General features: G+C 41.9%; 1 protein-coding gene across 1 annotated transcript; it reads left to right on the forward strand.

The window, feature by feature from the left end:
- Positions 1-15,668: 15,668 nt before the first annotated feature.
- LOC117532827 lies at positions 15,669-17,197 on the forward strand. Its single transcript, XM_034196358.1, has 4 exons — positions 15,669-15,811; positions 16,197-16,300; positions 16,450-16,576; positions 16,691-17,197. Exons 1-4 carry the CDS (start codon positions 15,704-15,706, stop codon positions 17,195-17,197), a joined length of 846 nt encoding a protein of 281 aa, XP_034052249.1. The 5' UTR covers positions 15,669-15,703.
- Positions 17,198-18,837: the final 1,640 nt, after the last annotated feature.

The raw sequence follows: 18,837 nt of genomic DNA on the forward strand, positions 1-18,837 counted from the left end.
GCTCTGAGCCCCATTTCTTTTCCTCACAGACGGAAACAAAAGTCCGAAATTATACGATTTAAAATAAAAGCAATAACTGTGGCTTGATATTGAGTAAGAATATGTTTTTATGAACCACACAGCTTCCGGTCTTCCATGACCCGACCGGAGAAAGAGACGTGCTGCAGGCACGAAACACATTACCAGTAGAAATACATTGCTTTTAAAATCGTGCTGTGCAACACGAAAAAAAAGGGGAACATCGTGTTGGTGAACACGAATCAATAGATTAAAAATCGTGTTGGTGAACACGAAATGCCATGAGACTGGGTTGGTTTTCTCTATGCTTCTTCCAACATCTGATTCCAGCCACATGACACAATGTTATTATAGCTGCAGTAGTATACAAATTGAATATTTTAAATGTCCTGACAACATGCGTGACGTATTTCCCCATTCAACTTGACAGATTTACTACTCAAATCAAACTCTGTGGGTTTGTTGGCTGCACAACATGTGCTGGTTATGATAGATTCAATGGTGGGTTTATGATTATTTAGACATCTCATTAGTTTTTTTTTTAACATGCTTTTGGAGAATTGCTCAACTCCTGAACTCATTGTATAAATAACAGAGTTGTGATTATGAAACTGGAAGAAAGGAGGGGGATACAAAATAGGAAAGAGGGGGCTCATTGAGAAAGAAAGAGATAGGAAGAGCGTGAGGAAGAGGACGGAGGTGGTGGGTGAAAACCAGAGGGTGGGGTGTTTGAAACAAGGACATCATGGGGTTACAGAGAGGCAGAGAGGCTGCGGTAACACTGCTGACGCACATATGAAACATGGAGGGGAGGGAAGGATGGAAAGGAATCTCTGGCAGGGATCATCAAACCTCGAGACGAGGTCAGAAAGCCACTGGCGACATGACGAACACGCACACACACACACACGCGCTAGAGTCGGGGTTGTAATAATAACACTAAATAGTAGTTTAATAGGTGATAATCATCGATTGGCTTCTGACTGTAAAACAAATAGGAGTGAGGGAACCAGCGGAGAACACACACAAACACACACACACTCTCCCATTCAAAGACATTTAACAAGTAGTGCATCTGTTTTTTGGGACAGCATTCCCAAACTTGACCGGTCCTGTTTTAACTGCTATTACATTAACACAAAAACCATTAATCATCACCAAATTTAATGTAACACCCTTTCAAACTGTAAATATTGTGTCAGACTACTGGTATACATGAAAAACTGCAGTAAATATACAAAGAATAGACACTGAACATGTATAGCGTGTGCCAGGTGTGATCCATGTGGGGGGATTGGCACATAAGAGCGGGAAATGTATCGAATTGTTCTGTGTGTGTGTGTGTGATTATTGTTTTTATTGTAAATCGTATAATGTCGGACTTTTTTGCCATCCGTGAGGAAAATAAATGGGGCTCAGAACCTCAGAATACTGAAATCTGTATTTTTTAAATCTTTTTTACCGTTTAATTTGTTATTCTTTTCTAAATAACACACCATTATTTACTCAACAATAACACACAATTATCCTTGTTTTTATTTATTTGTTTGATTCTATAATCTCTGGGTTTTTGGCCGTCCGTCAGGAACTGAATTTCAAAATAAATTCACCGGAAACAGACGTAGGCCTATAAGGGACATTTCGAGCATCATTGCGATACACAGCCACAGAACTGATAACCCAAGATCCTCAGCTATGGTTGAAGCTCGGTGATTGGATGTTTTAGCTGCAATGCACATTGGGATATGGTGTTAATGCGATATGAAATCCCAAAAACATTTCGGAGTTTAGGATGGCCGAAGACACTACACTACCTATAATCCTCAGCTATCGTTTGGGACTACAGTCCCGTTGCTTGACAAACCCCATGATTAATCTTCAAGCTCTGGGATTGGATTTTGGAGTGGCAGTGCGCCAAGGTTACGCCAAGTGTCAGACAACTCTTTGAAATGGAACGAAACCCACGGCAGACTATCCAAAACTGGACTCGAACGGGTCCAGCCCCCCCCACCAGAACTACACATGCTGGCTATTGTGTTTCGCAACATGTACTATGGCACGTCTCTACTGGGAATTGTAGTTTTAAAAGACGTTTTTCCCACAATTAGAAGTTACATTGTGTACATCCCTGGAGGTTTAGGGGATAGGAAACACATTGGTGTTATCAAATTTAAAACATATAATTAATAAATGGGTGAAAATTGCTTGTGTCCATAATGGGCAGCATTATATACCCACATTACAGCTCATTAATTATTTGTAGTTCTACTCCACTACAATTCAGAGGTTAACCTGGTATTTTTACTCCACTACATTTATTTTAGTTACTTTGCAGATGCTGATTAATGATGTGAAATATAAACAACCCTTAAATCAGACTTAGTTACACCTGAGTAAAATTCAGGGAAGGTGATTGTCAAATGCCAACAATCAGGCGAGATATTTGATAGTTGGTGCTTGAGAAGACTACACATTTTTCTGCAGATCCATATAAAGTATATTCATTACTTACAATTACAATACATGCGTTAATTAAAAACTGTATATAATGGCTATTTTGCACATCCCTTTCAAGATTTCAGAGTTAACACTGTCAAGTTTACAGTGTTAACACAATAAATTATACTTTCCAGTATAAGTTTCCAGATGTGTAATATTTAATGCAGCCGAACCGTGTATTACAATGCCGTTATGTGATGACTTCCAAAGAGAAAAGCAAGCACACTCGGATTAAAGTACTATTTTCTTTTTTGTAAATGTTTTTCGGATTTCATATCTCATAAACACCATATCCCAACGTGCATTGCGGCTAAAACACCCAATCACCGAGCTTAAACCATAGCTGAGGATCTTGGGTTATCAGTTCAGTGGCTGTGTATCGCAATGATGCTCAAAATGTCCCTTATAGGCCTACGTCTGTTTCCGGTGACTTTATTTTTGAAAGGAACGGCAAAAAAGCCAGAGATTATATAATTAAACAAATAAATGAAAACAAGGATACTTGTGTGTTATTGTTGAGTAAATAACAGTGTGTTATTTAGAAAAGAATAACAAATTAGAAGGAAAAAAATATTTAAAATATACAGATTTCAGTATTCTGAGGCTCTGAGGCCCATCTATTTTCCTCACGGCCAGCAAAAAAAGTCTGACATTATACGATTTACAATAAAAACAATAATCGTGGCTTGATATTGAGTAAGAACATGTTTTTATGAACCACACTGCTTCCGGTCTTCCAAGATCCGACCGGACAAAAAGACGTGGTGCAGGCACAAAACACACTACCAATAGAAATACATTGCTTTTAAAATCGTTCTGTGTGACACGAAAAAAAGGGGAAAATCGTGTTGGTGAACACGAATCATTAGATTAAATGTCGTGACTATAACACGAAATGCCGTGAGACTGGGTTGTTCAAATGCATGAGTGTGTGGTTGTGCCTCTCTGTTTGGAGGTTTACAGTATGTGACCCTACAAGTGATTCATGCATCTGTGTACGTTTGTGTACTGGTGCAAGTGAGATAGATAGAAAGTCTGATCGGTATGTATACGGGGCATGAGTGTGTTTGTGTATGTGTCTGTGTGTGTGTGGTTGCATTCTTATGTGAACATGTGTGTGTGTGTTCGGCCAGTCGGACCGTGGGAATGTGGTGAAGGATTTCTGCGGTATTTTTAATGTTTGTTATTAAATATTACCACAAGGGACCACGACCAAACCCCAGACACTCCTCCTCCGCTCCCGACCTCCTCCTTCTCTTTCTCCCTTTCCTCCTCCTCCTCCTCCTCCTCAAGTGACAATGAAACCAAAATGACTCACCACTTGTTTTAAAATAAATCCGACACTTAAGGAAAAAGCCAAGCTAAGTCAGAACAAACTATGGCAGGGGTGAGAAAGTCAAAATAACCAGGGTAACACAAGAAGTAAAGTAAACTACGGCAGCAGAGTGACACACAGCAGCAGGTGGAGGCATTAGTATGGGAATGAGGGAAACAAGCTCAGCTCACTCACTTGTTATATAGGAGTGAGCGAGGAAGCCTTGTCATAACAGGTCTGAAATGCCTTAATTGGGACTTATTACGCACACCTACTGAAAGCAAAACAATCATGTAACGTTTGTAATTTTGTCTTGTAATTGCACTGTTGAGGAACCTGTGACCTAAGTTTTCATCCATTGCATAACTACACCGTATTTGTGGATATGACATGACAACAAATCTTTGAATCTTGAATCTAGTTCTGCAGGCTGCCAATTTTTTCAAAGTCCTTTATATGAAAAGAAAGAGGTCGCTATTAACGATAGCTGTGCCCTTGACAAATGGCCATTTATGCAGGATATCCTACGTTGCAAAGTTACGATTTCCTCCGACCAATCCGTTTTCTGCCTTGTTCTGACTCCACCTTCTAGTGTCGGTTCAGCTTGCTAGCAACTTGGATTGAAGTGGAACCAAAACATGTGAATGGGTTCTTTTCCATAGGTGAGTATTTTAACGTGAGGTTCTCGAGTCCACCTCAAGTGGCCATTTGAAGAACTGCGGTTTTTGTTGCCTCCCAATAGTTAAAAATCATCTTTATGTTCTATTGCTCTTTAATAACTTTGATATACAGTAGTTACTTAAAATTATGTTAGGCTACCTATCTATGCAAAAACACTACATTTTCGTAAAGATGTAAGCATTATATTTAATGTTTTCCTCTTGATTTATTACATAATTTCTACCCTACATATCATACCATGAGGGTCTTCAGCTTCAATCCTGTGATTCACAAAGGGAGATAAAGTCAGTAATGAAACCAAACAGTCTGATGATGCGTTGGTCCAGATAAGAATAAACATCTGTTCCCCCCTGCTCTACATGTGTCTACGTGTTACTAACCATGATGTAAAAAAAGATTATTGATTCACTTTAGATGATAAGATTATCATCTTCTTGCTTTAGGCCTTATCTACTTGCCCTAAATATGAACTTGGTGTCCAACAGGGAACATTAATAGGTTCCCAGAAGTTCCAAAAAATACTAGTTGATAAAGATATAGTTTGACTGTAAATCCCGGTGCTTTCTCCATTGATTCTTACGCCTTTCCCCATTCTAAAATCTAAAAACTTTCCTCTGCACAGTGAAAGTATCAACTTTGGTTTAGGATATCAAAACACATTTACACTACATATCAATTTAATCTGTTTTTAGTACGATTTTTTTCAGTATAACGCTTCATTCCTCTGCCTGCAGTTTAAGCGGTCTGGCATTAAGCTACATTTTGCTCTCTTGGGTAGAGAAGTTCAAGTTTTGGGAGGAGCCGACAGATGGAGGAATTCATACCATACAGTAAACATATTTTTTTACTTTCCAAAATGTCGTTATTTTCTCTTTTTCCTCAGTTGAGTGCTTCCATCCTTCAACTCTCACACCATCGACATTCAGTTCCAACCAATGTTTTGTTTGTGAATCACAAATTCATCCCAGCTCTTCCTCTTGTCCTAAAGCCCCTCATATGTGTGTCATTGTGGTGATTTCCTGCCAAGGCACATTTACAGCAGATCAAAGGTCATAAACAGGAATTCAGAAATACACTGCAGGAGGGCTTATTTTTTGTTTGATATGAAGTACTTTTCTTCAGTTTTCCAGAAACGGGCGATGGAATTCATCCAATGAAATGAGGAAACAGATCGTGTTCTGGCACCATGCAGTATTGAAAGATTAACCTTTTGCAGGGTCACAAATTGAACTAATCAATACCAAGACACATTATGTGATGTTCATGGGTTTCAGCCTCAGAGCAGTTCCCAAAGGACATCAGACTTTATTCTTTTTGATCGTTTTCAAAATGTGTACTTTCCCAGTGTAGACTTGTGTTGCAAACTTTTGACAGGAGTCCTCACGTTCCCCCATCAGCCCCTGTTTTCCTTTTTATGTGATCCATCTGTTCCCAACTTTCTCCATTCCTGTGTTTATTCCCCTCATCTCTGACTCGCTGCCTCCCAGCTATCTTTCTTCTTTCTCTTTTTTTTGTAGAAGAAGTATGTGAGAGCGCAATCACGGAGTCTCCAAGCTTTTCCGCACAAGCAGCCAAATGTATCCTTGTGGTTTTCCGCGTGTTTATTTTGGGTTTTTCTTGAGGGACGACATATCTGCGGGAAAACCAAACGGCCCGGAGCGGGTGCTTTCCCTCTGGGGATCATCGTGGCGCGGGGTAAAAATAGGAAAGTCTTTTTTGGGAGATGGAATTAAGGATTGGTGAGTAGCTCCCGAGGGGTCTCTCAAAGCTGGGAGACATCATCACTCATTTATTCCTTTGTTTGTTTTTTTATTCCTCTCTTTCCCCCCGGCAGAGCATGTGAAAACAACAATTTGGGTCTTGTTTTAGAGACAATAGAAAGAATTGTTCGCCATTTATAACATCACTGTAATTTCCCAGAACAATTAGCACCAATACATGAACTAATTACTTTACACAAACCATTTATTAACACATTAAACCGTCTCCTCCTCCATTTTTTCCTTTTTCTCTGTATGTAAATCTTTTCCTAAGGGAGGATTCAACTCTGTCATCCCTTTCAAACCCTCTTCTACACTTTCCCCCCCTGTCAGCTGAACTCGATGGCTGTCACTGTAGGATGTGTGAGTGGGTTGTGAGGGATTCTGGGATAGGAAAAAACCTCCTCCGCTCTGACTTCTTGGTGTGACCTGTGTTTAACATGCCGTCTGCTTCAGCAATCTACTACTACTACTTCTGTTGAGATGCATTCATGAAAGAGTTCCTCTGCAGGGTGGGCGACCTGCTCAAATTGCATGAAGAGAGATGGTGGGCGATTTTCTTTTTTTTACTACAGCTAGCTGCAGAAGTCTTTATAATATCTCCCTTTGCTGATATTGGCCTTCATCCAGCAAATGTCCCAGATATGATGGAGGTTTGCCTCTGAGCTGTCAACACGTGAGAAAATATTTGAACTACGAAATCTAAAGCTTTAAATCCTGCAATTGTAACATTAGATATGTAAAAATTTTAAATGTTCAACATGAAAACCATCAAATGATATACCTATCTGTAATATCAACACGTTCTCACTCCCAACCCATCACATGTTGACGGTCGGTCAGGGCCCTTCCCCGTCACTCTATTACGGACAGGGTACCCCTTGAGAGTCCGTTTTCAACGGGCAGGGCTTCTCATAGACCTTCATAGACCTCCCATAGCGTTGATAATAGACGCCATGAGAACGCTCCCATACGGTCGGTTGTTATTGTCAATATTAATATAATAATTATTTATCTTTTTATAGTCACACTCGATTTCTCCGATTTTCTTGTTGCCCCAGCCGGTTGACACCTCTTTTAGCAGAAACAAAGGCTACATTAATGTATTAAATCGATGTTAATCCATGTGTGTGGTTGTGGAATTAATGGACGTACCGTTGTGCGATAGAGTTGTGCGAACGACGCTGAAGTTGACTTCCGATTCAGAGCATCCGATTCGGCAGTTAAGGGGAAAGTTAAGGGCAATTTAATTTACAGCGCTGAGTGAACAATCCTCCGTGTTTGAACCTCTTAAATCGCTGCATAGACGATTTATTTGGACTGGATTATCTCAGGGAGTCTAAAGATTCTTTATAACCCAGTTTCAGATTTGCGAAACCTTAATTCTATTTGTGAAAAAAGCAGCAACATCTTCCTTTTTTGTATTTTCACATCTAGACCACATTAGACCAGGTCCTGATCCAAAACCACTATACCTAGACTCATCAAATCTGGACTGAATTATCCCAGAGAGTCTAAAGATTCTTTATAACACAGTTTCAGATTTGTGAAACCTTTATTCTATTTGTGAAAATGTAAAAATGGGAGATTTCAGTGCTTTTTTTGCATCCTGACCACATTAGACCAGGTCCTGATCTAAAACCACTATACCTAGACTCATAAAATCTGGACTGGATTATCTCAGAGAGGCTAAACATTCTTTATAACACAGTTTGAGATTTGTGAAACCTTAATTATATTTGTGAAAATACAAAAAAGGAAGATTTTGCTGCTTTCTTCACATCTAGACCACATTAGACCAGGTTCTGATCTAAAACCCAAAAAATCTAAACATGTTTGTTTTTTGTGACCAGTTAGACTCATTAAGGCCATTGTTTCCCTTTATTATGCTATACTCTGCTATGACAAGTGCAACTACGGAAGTGGATTGGAGTCTTTCAGAGCCTGTCACAGTTCCAGATCATACCAGTGTAAAGCTATATGTACATTAGTAATCATAGTTTTTCTATGTCAAAAAAAGTATAAACAGCATCAATATCAAAACTTGCTAAACATGCTCATGTCTTTATTATATTTGTGTTGCAAAGGTCATGCCTTTGCAACACAATCTGGCAAGCATAACTTGTTTAAGAATTCAAAATGCAGCCTCCACTTCAATCAATAAAGTATTCCAAATATATATTATGTGCAGTGCTCATTAGTAGCCGTCATCCCATGCAGTTTAAATATACTGGGACCACAGTAAGGCAGCGTTACACTGGTGAGTACATGTGAAAGGATTTCAGGAGCCTTTTGCTTCATTTACATTATTGTAGTGGTTTGAGTACTTTTTAGAAATTCTAACAATGTATTTTTGAAAATGTATGAAACAAAAAAAAGTCTCCATACCTAAACCGGTGTTAAATAACAAACTAACTTTCTACAAATAAATTCAAGGTGTTTTTTAAGATAGACTATATACATGTTCTGAAGCCACTGTGGCCTCAGGATGCTTCCGACACAACATTCAATAGCTTTAGCCAAAGAGCTGCTGGGTCAGGTGATGCTGCAGCAGCTCTGTGCCCTGATGTGAGCTACATTATCTGTCTTTTGGAGTATGTGGTGTTCTAAGGCTCTGTGCCTGTTAGCATGTTAGCCTAGCTCCTGCTGGGTGACAGACCCTGCAGCAGGTGCAGCCTACAAACAAGAGCAGGGAGGAGGAGACACATGTTGGCACAGTCATGCATTACAATCATAAAGCAAAACAACAAAAACAGTTAGCCAAAAGCAAAGCATGAGCAGAACACTGAGAACACGCTGTGGTGTCTCATAGCAACGCGGTGCAAATCATTTATGACTGGTTCATTTATTAATTGCTGTTAAAGCATAAATAGTTAGAATGCTTTAGTAAGTTTTGCTTTAACTTTAATAAAATGATCCTGTGAGGATAATAAGTGAATTTGAAGCAGACTCAGTGTCGGGGAAAAATAGGACCCAAATGCAGTAAAAGGACTAAAAGGTCAGGTAAGAAAAAGCGAGCTTTATTTCCCTGAATGACAAAAGAAAACAAGGAACAATACCAAAACCGGGGGAGTACGAGGAAGGATCAGGACAAAAAAAACCCAGGAACAAACATGGAGCGTGACAGGTAGCATGGACAAGAGCAAAGAGACTAATGGCGCGTTTCCACTGCAGCGGGGTAGCCCCGTTTAAGCGTCCCTAAGCGTCCTCGGGCTGCCTCGCTGGCCGGCCCAGGCCGTGGCGCATTTCCATTACAGTTTAGGACCTGGGGTAGCAACGCAGTGTAGGCGGGGCGATCGGCTTTGTTTTTGTTCACATTTCGAGTTGTTCCGTCGAGCTCCCGCTGGATTTGATCATCCCCAATGAGATGAAGGAACGTCGTCACCTCCTCGGTCGACCACGGTGTGCTTTTCTTATTAGACGTAGCCATTTTTGTAGCTCATCCGTTTACAAAATGCTGTTTATAAAAATGCTGCAAGCTTGCTTCTAAATATATATGCGACGCTAGGGATGAACTCGCGCGCGATCTTGTGACGATACTCTCTGACCAATCAGCAGTCGAGAGTGTTGACGTCACTAGTTCAGCCCTGGCCCTGGTCTGAGGGAACCACGATTTTATGAGGCCGGAAAAAGAGGGAAAAAGTACCCGCTGGCCGGTACTAGGCTATATGGAAACGCCACCAAAAACCGGCCTGGCCGCTTGAGGACGGTTAAGGACGCTTAAACGGGGCTACCCGCTGCAGTGGAAACGCGCCATAACAGGTATCATAGACGAGAAGATGAGTGTCTAGTGGGTTCAGATCAGGGCCTGGGTTGCGTTCCGATAATCCAAAAATTAGCTCCTAAATTCTAACCCTATCTCCTATTCCTTGACCTCTGAGTGAAACGTCACGGGGTTAAGGGATAGTGGATAGGAGAATTCAAAAGGACTTAGGAGAAGAGACTGCGGTACTTTAGAGCAGCGGTCCCCAACCTTTTTTGCGCCACGGACCGTTTTAATGTCAGACAATATTTTCACGGACCGGCCTTTAAGGTGTGGCGGATAAATACACAAAATAAAATGATACAACCGGCATAAAAACTGGTATTTTCATAAATATAATATTAAACGTGAATCCACTGTGTACTCGTATGCAACTTTATTATCAGCGACCTCGGAACATCGCACCAACAACATAACATGAGTAACATCCTCTCTGCCCCCTAACACTCTCTGGTCGCTATGGTAACGTTTAAACATGCCTTCAAAATAAGATACAACACAAAAACAAATATAAAGTGCATGAAAAATACAGCTCACCATAACGCTAAATCAGTGGGAGCCCTGAGCTTGTTTCTCTGCAACGAGACGGTCCCATCTGGGGGTAATGGGAGACAATGACACCCGAAGTGTGTTGCTTATGTCCAGTCTACTCCGTAATTTTGTTTTGGTTGCTGTCACTGCAGAAAATCCCGCTTCACACAAATAGGATGTCGGAAATGGCAACAGGGTTTTCAGTGCTGTTGTGGCGATCTCAGGGTATTCTGCCGTGACTTTAATCCAGAACACCGGCAGAGTTGTTGTCTCGAACATACTTTTAAGGCCGCCGTCATTTGCGATCTCCAGCAGTTGATCTTCTTCTTGCATAGACATGCTTGATTCACCTGGTTTGTTGACAAATGGGTCGCGGATCCATTCCTTGGCAGTTCGTGGGTCTTTTGTGGTTGGGAAGTAGCGCTCGAACTCTTTTAAAAGCAAAGACAGGTGATCATGCACCATCTGGGAGAATGAAAGCTCGGGCTCAGTCTCTTCCAAAATCCCCGCGAATGTTTGAAACATGTCAAATATACCTCTGTTCACGCGCCGTCCCCACAAATCCAGTTTGGCTTTAAATGCAGCTACTTTATCTGCCAACTTGAAGACAGTTGTCATTTTCCCCTGAAGTGACAGATTGAGTTCATTGAGCAGGTTGAATATGTCGCACAAGTAAGCGAGTTTTGCGACCCATTCCTTGTCACTGAAATGTGCTGCCAGCGGTGACTTCTTTTCTGAGAGAAATCTCTGCAGCGGCTCTCGTAATTCAAACACTCTGGCCAGCGATCTCCCTCGGGATAACCATCTTATTTCTGTGTATAAGAGAAGGCGTCTGTGCTCCGCGTCCATCTCCTCACAAAGCTGCTCGAACAGGCGCGAGTTAAGGGCGTGTGCTTTGATGTGGTTAATAACTTTAACGACATCATTCAATACGCTGTTAAATTCCGGTGGCATTTTTCGGCTAGCCAGCATTTCCCTGTGAATGACACAATGCGTAGACTCACATTCAGGTGCGACCTCCTTAATCCTAGTAGTTAAACCAGACAGCCGTCCGGTCATGGCAGCAGCTCCGTCTGTGCATATGCCGACACAAAAGGACCATTTCAGTTTTCCTGATATATAATCATCCAGCGACTTGAATAGTTCTGCGGCTGTGGTTTTGGTTGGCAACGATAGAGCACATAACATATCCTCATGCACATCCTCCTGATAAAGATATCGCACATAAACAAGTAGTATTGCCTTGTTGTCAATATCTGTAGACTCGTCAACCTGGAGTGCGTACCACGGTGATGTATTAATCCTCTCCAACAATTGTGTCTCAATGTCCTCTGCTATTTTCTCAATGCGCCGAGTGACGGTGCTAGCACAAAGAGGCACCTGTGCTATCTTTTTAACCGCAGCCTCTCCTAGAAGTTCACGGCAAATGTCTTTAGTGGCGGGCAGGATCAATTCTTCACCAATGGTGAATGGCTTCTTAGCCTTAGCAATACGGTGAGCCACCAAGTATGATGCTCTCAGTACACTCGCATTTGTTGATGTGGCGGCCCTCAGGAATTGCTTCTGTCCTTCTTGTTCATGCTTTTTTCTTTCAAAATACTCCGAAGGCTTGTCTTTTAATGCAGGGTGCTTGGTCTCCAAGTGGCGAAGCAGTTTTGAAGGCTTCATTGCCTCATTAGAGAGCCGGTTGCCGCATATTATGCAGAGCGGGCTTGGTGCGCGGGCATCACCTGTTGCGATAAATCCATATTTTAAGTAGGACTCCTGGTATTGTCTGTTAAATGCAGCTTTTTTTTTTCTTGGAAGTCGTAGGCTCTTCTTCTGTCTCCTCACTGGGCCTTTTTCCCTTCGCAAAGAAACTTTCCAAAGATGTTTGTTTTTTACTCATTTTGCTAGTTTGTGGGTTTCCTTTTAGCGGCAACGGATTAGCGGCATAGACGGATGTAACAGAGGGAATCCGGTCAGTTTTCAAAATAAAACATTGTTCAAACTCAGATAATAAATAAAACGGAAATAATGTAAGTTATTTATTTTTTCTCTGCGGCCCGGTACCAAATGACCCACGGACCGGTACCGGTCCGCGGCCCGGGGTTTGGGGACCCCTGCTTTAGAGAATCCGAATGCACTTTCACTATCCGACGTGTTTATGATGCGCCAGCGGACGTCACTAGGCTTGTTTGAGACAAGCGAGACCTGCGCAGACCTGCGCAATTTCGATCAACGTCTTGCTAGTGCGTTGCATGATGGTTAGTCATTTTGTCCGACTTGCTCTGTAGGCCCGCCCACATGAGACTTTGAAATTTCGCGGGACAAAGACGCCCGCAGCCTTGAGAGCGAGGCGAGGCAAGTTGGCGCAGTTGCTCTCCACGGGCTGCGGAAGCGAAATGCTTGATGGGAAACGGCTCGCTGGTATCTCGAGCTGAGCGCTCATTGGTGGTTTTTACCACGTGCTGCTGATGAAACTCTCCAATTGGCTGGCAAAAGTTTGTTGTTGTTTTGTGTCAGTTTTACGTCGCCACATCCATTCCCATTTTTCATCATTGTTCCACAATGTTTATCATCATGGAATTAATATCTATATATTTTATACTATACTGCTTACCGTTTTCATACTTTATATATCTTAGCATATTCATACACACTGTTCATACTGCTCACAGGCTGATATCTAGTGTATTCATACCCCTCACTGTTTATTCATCATTCAATTCATTCTATATTTTATTCTGTAGATTGTGTACATTACTTTTCACTTTAATGCTTGTTGCACCTGGTTAGAAGCTAAACTGCATTTTTTTGTCTCAGTACCTGTAATATGTGCAATAACAATAAAGTTGAATCTAATCTGGAGCAGGAACAAATGTATTTACTTAGTACATATCTGACATTAACGATTAAACACATGTGTGCATTCTTTATAAATGCAAACCGAGTCAAGCCGACTCCGGAGGTGGCGGTATGCACCTTAAAGTTGTTTGCAATCCGCCAAAAAACCGAGAGAAGAAGAAGAAGACGAAGCCGACTCCGAGCATGGACTCCGAGCTGTCCGACTTAAGACGAGCTTTTTGACACCTCCCCCGGCTGCGATCGGCTACTCTCGTCTACTTTCGAGGCGAGCCGCAACGTGTCTCAAACAAGCCTATTGTGTGCGTCTGCTGCTGTGGGGAAACTATGGAAACTACAGTTTTCTATACAGCGGACTACAACATGGATGTTTAATAAGAACGAGGGACTACTGTAAACTCATCTAGAGACTCTGCACCGTGCTCTGATGCTGTTGCTTTATGCTTTATGAACGTGGACAACAGAGAAACATATTCTTCAGGACCAAAGTTAGAATTGAAATAAAAAAGGAAAGTGAAACTTATGCTCGTCACCCTCTCCCTCCGGTCCACATTAATACAAATGATCCCAATACGTATGATTGTATGAACTATTAAAATATCTTAAAAATAAATACAAATGTATTTATTATAAACGTTAGTCCTTAACATCTATCACTGTGTATATCACCATTCAAACATCTTTTAAAAGTTGAACAAACTCCACACAGCTCAGTGAAATGTTGACTTTATTTGATCATTTCAGTAAAAACTAACGTTCATATTTCTCTTTTTGATTATAATACTGATGAACGTTCAAAACAAAGCACTTTGGCAACTTACCACATACGTTTTAAAATGCGTCATAAGCACCGTAACTTTCATGATATAATTTCTCCCATTATCGTTTGTGTCCATGAACGGCCGACTGTTGTGTAACGTCAAATGCTGCGGCTGCAATGCATTGTGGGGCAGCATTTTCTCCTCTCCTTTCGGTAAGGGAGGTCCAGTGGTTCCTAAACTAAAGGAGGTTATAAAGGAAGTTTGAAACCTCCTTTCCTTTCATTTGGAGAATAGCTTGGTTTCAGTCACGTGACTTATATGACGCGCGAAATTCAAGTGGAGGTCAGGAAGTGAAAACGCAATCATTCATCAACGCAGGAATCATGGAGGACACCGACTATGGCTGCTTCTCAGGTCGACTATTTTCATTTCCTCGCTCCTCGGTCCTCGGTCTCACCGGAAGTTGATTTGCCTGCGCCATCTTGAGTACCGTCCCATGGCTCTTATTTCTGCCGGAGGACCGAGGATCGAGGAGCGAGGAGCGATCATGGAGGAGCGATAACCGAGGAACCACCAGACCATCCTCCGATGAAATCCTCAGATACTCACCCCGCCCCCCTTACTGTGTATCGCTCACTGATTGGACGAGGCAGTGCATGCACTGATCTGATGCTTCTTGACATGAGAGCAGAGTGAAGAAAAATACATGAACCTCACGGGAGTCACTCCTCAGTTTATACCGTGTTTTGTTTCAATTCATGTTTCATTTAGTTACAAATATGTGATATATCTGAACAACAAAGTGGTCAAAAATCATTTAATTCATTTTTTGGAAACATTTTCATGATCGCTTTTTTCGTTTTACATTTTCATTTATTGTCATTTCCATTCAGTCAGTCATTAAGTGCTATTAAAATGTTAATTTGCTACATATCCAAACAAACAAACAAAGTGTGCAATCCAATGAATGTTAATCTAACTGGGTTTTGATAGATAACATATCTCTTTTTCTTCTCTCAATTATTTTATTTCTATTGTGCACTCTAATCAATATTAATCAAACTATTGTCCGTTTATAAATTTTAAGAATGGCGTTTATCTTTTTTGAGAATTAGTTCTTATTTTATTTTATTTATTGGGGTCTACAACAGATGATACAAATGTTTGTGTCAGTAAATGTGTACTAACTCATTTCCCTGCTTCTCGTGGTTTCCTTGCGTCCCTCCATGCGTCCCTGGTGGGAGGGACTATAGGCAGGGAAACGACGCAAGTGAGGGAAGCAAGGATTTCATTTAATCGACCTGAGAAGCAGCCTATGTCACACCAATAAATGAACCTGCACGCCGCAGATATCGTGACAAAATCACAGCACACATCGGATACGATCCGTATCAGATGAAAAAAAACCGACTTTTCTCGTGATTTATCCGATTTGCCCGCTGTTGAGGCGATGGATATCACCAGCTACCTCGTCCTTCATACCTCCTACTCATAGACTGTATATATAAGCTCCTACTACACGGCTAGCCAGATGAAAGCGTATAAAAGCCTGGAAGCTTTCAACTACTTCGTGTGTGGATGGGTGAATGACCTCGGCACCAAAGAGGCATTAAACAAATGTCGCCTTGTTTTTGCCCGGGTGAGTGTTAACTACCTATACCTTCTTACCTCTAAGTAGCATTATTAGGAGACATCTAGCTAGCTAACTTTAGCTACATGGACTCATGTAAGGCAGTGTTACGGCTGTCGCCTTGCCTTCAGCATTAACTGGCTTGTGAGTGTGTTGTGTGTGTATATATGTGTATGTTTGTTATGTGTATGTGTTTAGCTTAGGATATATTGTGTTTTGTGTGTATAGACAGCTCAGAGCCTTTGAACAGCCTGCACTGTTTATATCACTCTATGTTGAGGTTAATATTAAAAACAACCTCTTTACCAAGACCATCTGGTTATGTGTTGCTTGTGATGTTGTTAAATGTATGTTACCAACTCGCAAGTTGTGAACTGGAGCTTCAATTGTGTAGGTCAACCATTCCCAGAGGTCTGGAGAAACACCATTTTTAAAAACGTGGATTGTAGCTAAAGAAGATGGAGAGGTTGTTACAGCACACTGTAACTGTATGGCTGGGTAAGTCATAAAATAAATATCCCAACCCAAAGCATATTTGACACAACACTTAAGCTCAGACAAAATAATGCCTGCTATAATATTCATGTTATACCATTACTAGCTTTTACGATCAATCTAGTTATTCTAGTATGTCTCTGTCTATACAGTTTGTCAGAATCCTGCTCACATGTTGGAGCAGTTCTGTTTGCAATCGAAGCAGGTGTGAAGATGAGAGAGACTGCATCCTGCACCACTGAGAAGTGCAAGTGGCTAATGCCATCACATGTCAAAAAGGTATTCAGACCCCAGTGGTCAGTCAGCTGTTCATGCCGTCCTTGCCTGTCTCATTGTTACACTGCACCTACATGTATGTTCACATACATGTTGGTCTGTCTCTCACATGTGCAGATTCCTGCTGCTCCAGTTGCGATGATAGACTTTTCATCTGCAAAATCCAAAAAGCAAAAACTGGATGATGCCATTGCTGGAAGGACAGGTGAGAAGCACACATTTCAGCGTCCCACAGTCCAGGGTTCAAAATTGGAGCGAGGATCAGAGAGGTATATGCAGTTTTTCAAGACTTTGAGCAGAAATTCCCCAAGAAGTGCTGCACTGATGTCCAGGGAACCATATTACAGAGAATTTGTCCCTAAATCTGTGAGCAAGCTACCTAAACCACTACCTCAGTATAGGACACCAGAGATGCTACAGCTATCCCCAACAGAGTTGCAGAATGCATGCCAGGACTTCAGACAGGAAGAGCTGACACAGCCACAGGTCCAGGCAGTAGAGGAGGAGACCAGAAACCAGAGCTTATCAGCAATATGGTTTAGCCAAAGAGCAGGAAGGAATCACAGCCTCAAGACTGAAGCAGGTTCGACAGACCTAGTCTTGCACAGCCATCAAAGTCCTTGATCAGTCCATATGCTACCAGAGGCATACAAGTTCTCTACAGCTGCAACAAGGTATTTATTAGGGATTAGGGAGACCAATCAGAAAAGCAAACTGTATACAGTTTTTCTCAGACGGGAGGGATACCGACTTGTTGTGAAAAGTAACTTACAATTCTAACCACGTGGTATAAGCGCTGATTAGATCACGTATATCAGTAAGTTACAGTACAGTAACTTATAACTAAATTCATATCATTACAAAACATGATTCACAAAAATATTCAATGCATAAAAATACTGTGTGTGGTGTGTGTGTGTGTGTGTGTGTGTGTGTGGTGTGTGTGTGTGTGTGTGGTGTGTGTGTGTGTGTGTGTGTGTGTGTGGTGGTGTGTGTGTGTGTGTGTGTGTGTGGTGTGTGTGTGTGTGTGTGGTGTGTGTGGTGTGTGTGTGGTGTGTGTGTGTGTGTGTGGCTGTGTGTGTGTGTGTGTGTGTGTGTGTGTGTATGTGTGTGTGTGTGTGTGTGTGTGTGTGTGTGTGTGTGTGTGTGTGTGTGGTGTGTGTGTGTGGTGTGTGTGTGTGTGTGTGTGGTGTGTGTGTGTGTGCTGTGTGTGTGTGTGTGTGTGTGTGTGTGTGCTGTGTGTGTGTGTGTGTGTGTGTGTGTGTGTGTGCAAATACGAGGCCAACTGCCCGAAAGCAGTATGATAGGAGTACCAAAGTCTGCACCACCAGGGTTTCAGCTGTAAAGACAGCGGGCTTTGGCTGAACCCTCAATGGCCATACATGGGAGCGTCGCCAGACGGATGTGTCACGTGCACCTTCCATGGAACTGGTATCTGTGAGATAAAGGTAAGTTATTTGTTCAGTATTGTGCTACAGTAAAGCGGGTAAGTATAGGATTGTGACGTGATCCTGAGTCTGGGGATCCTCTCCCAATACATTTTGAGCTGCAGACACTTATTTACAGTACAATATATTACTTTTCTTTTCATTGAACTTTTAGTGCCCACACAGCAAACAAGAGGAGGCCAATCTTCACCTGTGTGCTGGAGAACAAAGCTTCTGTCTCGTCAACGATGGGGGCACTGTGAAGCTGGACAGGAGACATGCCTACTACCATCAAATACAGGCTCAGCTCCACCTCGTTGATGTTGACTACTGCGACTTTGTTGTCTGGACTAAAAATGACCTCTTTGTAGAGAGAATTGTGCGTGATATGGACCTGTGGGACAACATCATTCCCAGAGTTGAGCGTTTCTTCAGACTATGTGTTCTCCCTGAAGTGTTGGGACAGCAACTTACAAGGGGAAAGGTACAAGTCATAAAGAGTTGGTGTGCTCATTTTTTTTCCACAAGAACATGTTGGTGCATAACTATCAGGTGACTAAAAGCCTCCTCTCCCTGTCTGCTGTTCCATTTTTCAGTTTCAGTTGCAAGATGATCAGGAGGGAGAGAAGGCGTGATTACCAGCACCTGTGGTCTGTCCTGGTCCCGGAAGTTGTGGTTCTCTCCTTGTTGCATTATTATTACGTGCCGTAGTGGGTGCTGGTGTTTGGGTGTGTGTGGGTGTCTTTTTCTCTCTTCCTCTGATCTCCCCAGGTGCTCCCAATCTCCAATCAGCGCCTCCATATAGGACATGAGGAAGGTTGCAGTCGCTCTCCCCTT

The sequence above is a fragment of the Gymnodraco acuticeps genome, unplaced genomic scaffold (genome assembly GCF_902827175.1).
Source record: "Gymnodraco acuticeps unplaced genomic scaffold, fGymAcu1.1, whole genome shotgun sequence".
NCBI classification, from domain to species: domain Eukaryota; kingdom Metazoa; phylum Chordata; class Actinopteri; order Perciformes; family Bathydraconidae; genus Gymnodraco; species Gymnodraco acuticeps.